At 55.7% G+C, this 4,667-nt stretch overlaps 1 protein-coding gene across 1 annotated transcript; it reads right to left on the reverse strand.

Annotated features, from left to right (window-relative positions):
- Positions 1–1,860: 1,860 nt before the first annotated feature.
- POU4F1 (POU class 4 homeobox 1) lies at positions 1,861–4,348 on the reverse strand. The gene is made up of 2 exons (XM_084841814.1): positions 4,217–4,348; positions 1,861–2,959 (listed from the first exon to the last, which is right to left on the reverse strand). Exons 1-2 carry the CDS (start codon positions 4,337–4,339, stop codon positions 1,931–1,933), a joined length of 1,152 nt encoding a protein of 383 aa, XP_084697940.1. The 5' UTR covers positions 4,340–4,348; the 3' UTR covers positions 1,861–1,930.
- Positions 4,349–4,667: the final 319 nt, after the last annotated feature.

Here is a 4,667-nt window from a genome sequence, read left to right on the forward strand (position 1 = left end):
CCTGATCATTGAATCTTTCTGCGCCTTTTTAGGGCATGCATGCATAATCTCAGTCCCTCCCACTCCCCTTCCCCACCTAATTTCTTCTTTTTTTAAAAAGGGTACTTTTTTCTTTTCTTTTTTTTTAGAAATTCTTTTGGAGATTAAAGCATTTCCTGTAGAAGATCCAGACCTCTCTTTCTCTCTTGCCCTCCCGGGCCTTTCCTTCATTGTGTACCGCTACCATTTTAAATAATTACATCCGTCCTGTTATGAATTATCATCATTTTACAAAATCAAACAGTCATTCATTAACGGCTCTTCGTGATCCTTCAGAAATACGAGTTTCTATGTGGGAAATTGTATCAGTGCAAAATTCCTTGGTCCCCCAACGTTTTGTCTTATCTAGCGTTTATTATTGAGAAGAAACAATCCCCCCTCCCCAATCTCTTAAAAGAAAACAAAGTGATTATTCAACCAATTTGGGTCAGGATTGCAGGATGATTTTGGTTTGTTTTCAGGCTTAAAAAAAAATCTTCTTACAGCTCAGACCTATGTATGTTTACTCAGAAATACGTCCCACTAAGTTCAGTGGGGCTTGCTCCCAAGTAAACTGTACATAGGATTGCAGCAACATAAAAGCAAGGCAGGACTGCAGTCACCTAAGGTAGCAGGTGAAGGGGGGGCGTTACAGTGTCCGTTCCAATGGCCCGCTTCCCAACTCGAGTTAGGAAGAGTATTTCAAGTTCTATGAAATCGGTTTTCCTAGGATATCTCCCTGGCGCCTGGATTTTCCCATAGGTTTGAAAGGAAAGAAAGAAAGAGACTTTTGTTTTTGCATACTGTTTGTTACCAATAGTCCTTTTAAAAAAAAACACCAAAGAAACTTTTTTTTAAAGGGGTGGGTGGGTGGGGAGTTGTAGTTTCTGAAATATAAACGCTCTTTAGATAAGTTTCACTATTCCCGACAACCAAGCCAAATCCAAGGTAACTTCTCCTAACCATAGCTCGCCTTGCCCGCCTCTTTCAAAGCTGCACCCCCTCCCCGCCTAACGCCCCCCCCCCCGAGTAAGTCCCATCAGTAGACTTAGGAAGAAAAGCAGTTGGAAATAAAAAAAAAATGTGTGTGAGGGGGAACACTTAACGTCGGGGAGGGCGAAAAAAATTCAAAAGCAAAAATCCGCCCCCGCCCCGCCACTTCAAAACAAAGACCAGACAAAACCATTCGATCATCAGCGCATCTCCCCACCAGAATTACTTTCTGCGACCTTCCCCTCTCGCGTCCAGGCAGTTGGTGATTTTGCAAAACGAAAAAATCTTCTGCTAGGGCTTGTGTGGGGCTTTATTTGTTTGTATGTAGTACTTATTTGTGTATGTGTTTATGCTGCAATTCGTCCTCTCTTTCGAAGGGATCACACTCAAGAAATCTCTCTGCCGACAAGCCCCCATCCCCCCCTCTCTCTCCCTCTCCCTCTCTCGCTGCCTTTTTATATGCACACGCAAGTTAAGACTTGTAGTCGGAGCGGTTCCCATTTCTCCGAAGCGACGCGCTTTTCGTTCGAGTCTTGCCCTCCATCGGTCCTTGGTCCCCAAGCGATTTCTCCCCACCCCGAGTCTCTAGTCCAAGAGAGAAGTCCGTTGGCTCCCCAAACGTCAACTCACCCCCTCCTCAACACCTACAGTCCCCTCCCTTTACTCCCCCCTCGCCCTTTCCAAAACAACAACGAAAAAGCCTCTCCCCTCCCCCGTTCTCTCCCCATTCCCCAACCTCCGAGGGGCTTGGAACTTGCTGCGACCGCGTGCCCGAGTTTTGCCTGGCTCACGGTTGGTTTTGTTTGGGTGGGATCGGAGAGGCGGCCGGTTATTGTTTTGTCTGTCTTTCTTCAAAATGTTTTTATTTAATTAATTTTTTTCCCGGGTTTTTGTTTGTTTGTTCGTTTGTTTTTGTTTTTTAGTAGGTGGCGGAAAATTTCATTCTTTTCTGCTTCTGTCTCTGGTTGCAAAACCAAACCCGCACCACGTTCTTTTTGAGGTCCAATTTCTCCGCGATGGCGGCGATCTTCTCGGAGGAGGGCCGCGGCTGGACGGCGAAGTACGCCTCGAGGGAGCGCTTCTCCGGCGCCGCGATGGAAGTCCGCTTGCGCTTCTTCTCGCCCCCGTTGAAAAGCTCGGGCTTGTTCATTTTCTCGCGCTGGGCGCCCTCCGCCTCCTCCAGCCAGGCCTGCAGGATGGGCTTCAGCGCGATCATGTTGTTGTGCGACAGCGTGAGCGACTCGAAGCGGCAGATGGTGCTCTGGCTCAGCGAGCCCACGCCGGGGATCTTGAGGTTGGCCAGCGCCGAGCCCACGTCGGCCTGCGTCACGCCCAGCTTGATGCGCCGCTGCTTGAAGCGCTCGGCGAAGGCCTCCAGCTCGCGCGGGTCCGTGTCCGAGTCGCAGATGGAGGCCAGGCCGGCCGCGCCCACCGCCGCCGCCGCCGCCGCCGCCGCCTGCCCCGCCGCGCCGCCGTGGTGCGCCGCCACCAGCCCGGGGTGCGGCAAGCCCGAGGGCATGTTCATGGCCGCGGCGGCCGCCGGGTGCGCCAGGTGGCCCAGGCCGTGCATGTGCGAGTGCGGGTGCGCCGAGGTGGAGATCAGCCCCCCGCCGCCGCCGCCTCCGCCGCCGCCGCCGCCCGCGCCCCCTCCGCCCGCGCCCTCGTGGCCCCCGCCGCCGGTCATGAGCGCCAGCGAGGGCGAGGTGATGTGCTCGAGCAGGTCGCCCGGCTCCAGCGCTTGGTGGTGGTGATGGTGGTGGTGGTGGTGGTGGTGCCCCAGCGGCACGGTGGACGTGGAGGTGCACGGCACGCTGTTCATGGTGTGATAGGTGGCGTCCGGCTTGAACGGGTGGCTCTTGCCCTGGGACACGGCGATGTCCACCGCCGCCAGAGCCTCGGCCCGCGCCAGCAGCGTCTCGTCCAGGCTGGCGAAAATATTGCTCTGCAGCTGCAAGCGACACAGAAAAACGAGGGAGCAACGAGGGAGGAAAGGAAGGGGAGACGGAGGAGGAGAGGTCGAGTCCAGGAGGCGAGAGGGAGAAGGGAAGGGAAGGGAAGGGAAGGGAAGGGAAGGGAAGGGAAGGAAGGAAAGAAGAGAGAAAGAGAAAGAGAAAGAGAAAGAGAAAGAGAAAGAGAAAGAGAAAGAAAGGCCATTAGAAAATTTAGTATAAAACAGGGGGCCGGGAAAAGAGAGGGAAAGGAGAGAGACCGAGCGGAATAAATGGGGGAAGAGAAGAAAATAAAAGTGGAACGAGGATGCAAAAGGAGGGAATTCGACGAGAAAGTTTTTTTTTTTTTTTTTAAGGCATTGGGGAGGGGTGGTCGGGAACCATATAGAAGAAGGGAAACCGGACGAAGAAAGAAATAGAAGGAGGGAAAGAAGAAGGGGAAAGAAGAAGGAGAAACCACAGCGAGGAATGGACAGAGCAAGGGCATAATGGAGAGGAACGCCACAAAAGTGGTGGAGCATTAACATGAGGTGGTGGAGAGAGCCACCGAAGAGGGTAGACGGAAGGAAGAAGCAGGAGAGCTCGGGCATGAATCGGGGGAAGAAGAAATTGAGAAGAATGGAGGTGTTGGGACAAAATTGGAGGGAAGCAGGGTGGGGTGGGGGTGGGGATGGGGTGGAGGATGAACAGAGGAATCGAAAGATCCGAAGAAGAGCCACGGGGAAGGAGAATGGCGGAGGAGGGTGCGGGCAGGGGCAACTGGTTAGGCAGTAAGAACGTGAAGAAGTTTTTCATTGCCAGTGGAGAAATCCGAATGAGCGAGGCGAGGCAGAGCGGCGGCCGCGGAGGAGGATCGAGGAGCGGGCGAAAGTGCCAAAGCCAAGGGGTAGGGAAAAGAGAATTGGCTCGGTCACTCTCAGTGGTCACTCTCAGCTGGGGCCGGTGGTGCCACCCCCGCGAGCGCAGTCCTCTGACGAGGGTCAAGTTCTAACTAGGATCTGGGAAAGTGAATGGGGGGGGGGGGAGCCGCCGCGCGAACCCCGTTCCCCCTAAAAATGATCCCAACTAGGGAAGCTGCAGAGGAGGGCGGGGGGGGGGGGATGAACTCAAGAAGCCGACGCGGCTGGGAGTGAGACGGAGGCACGCCGTGCAGCAGAAAGAGCGGAAGAGAGAGTGAGAGAAGGCGGGGGGGGGGGGCAGCGGGAGAAAGGAGGCGGGAGGGACGGGGGAAGCCCGGCTGGCGGTGGGTCCCTTACCGGCGGAGTTGGGAGACACGCTCTCCTTATTGCTTCGGAGCTGGAGTGCAGCGACGGGTACTTGTGCTCGGGGAGGGTGGGGTGCATGGCGAAGTGAGGCTGCTTGCTGTTCATGGACATCATCTTGAGGGCTTGGCGGGCGGCGACGGCGACGAAGAAGAAGAAAAGCGCGACAAGAGGCAAATCCACCGAAAGCGCCGCCGCCCGCGTGCCGGGCAAGAGGGCTCTCCCCGCGCGAGCACCACCGGGCTGCCGCAGCAGCGGCACATCCGAGGCGGCCCGCGCTCGGAGCGCTCTCTCTCTCTCTCTCTCTCGCCCCGGGAGCGCGCACGCCGAGCTTCCCCTCCGAGCGCCTCGCCGTCTGACTTGCCGCCTGCTCTATCCCAGGGCTGGCAGGAGATGCGCTCTGCTTACACCTGAGCCCCACATCCCGCGGCTCCCAGCCGGCTCT

Source organism: Heloderma suspectum, chromosome 3, assembly GCF_057233095.1.
Source record: "Heloderma suspectum isolate Gila_16-S chromosome 3, 16-S_ref, whole genome shotgun sequence".
Classification (NCBI taxonomy): Eukaryota; Metazoa; Chordata; class Lepidosauria; order Squamata; family Helodermatidae; genus Heloderma; species Heloderma suspectum.

Coding starts and splice junctions, on each gene's coding strand:
- POU4F1 (XM_084841814.1), bottom strand. CDS start 4,339: ATGATGTCCATGAACAGCAAGCAGCCTCACTTCGCCATGCACCCCACC. Junction 2,960..4,216: donor CGTGTCTCCCAACTCCGCCG/GTAAGGGACCCA, acceptor TGTCGCTTGCAG/CTGCAGAGCAATATTTTCGC.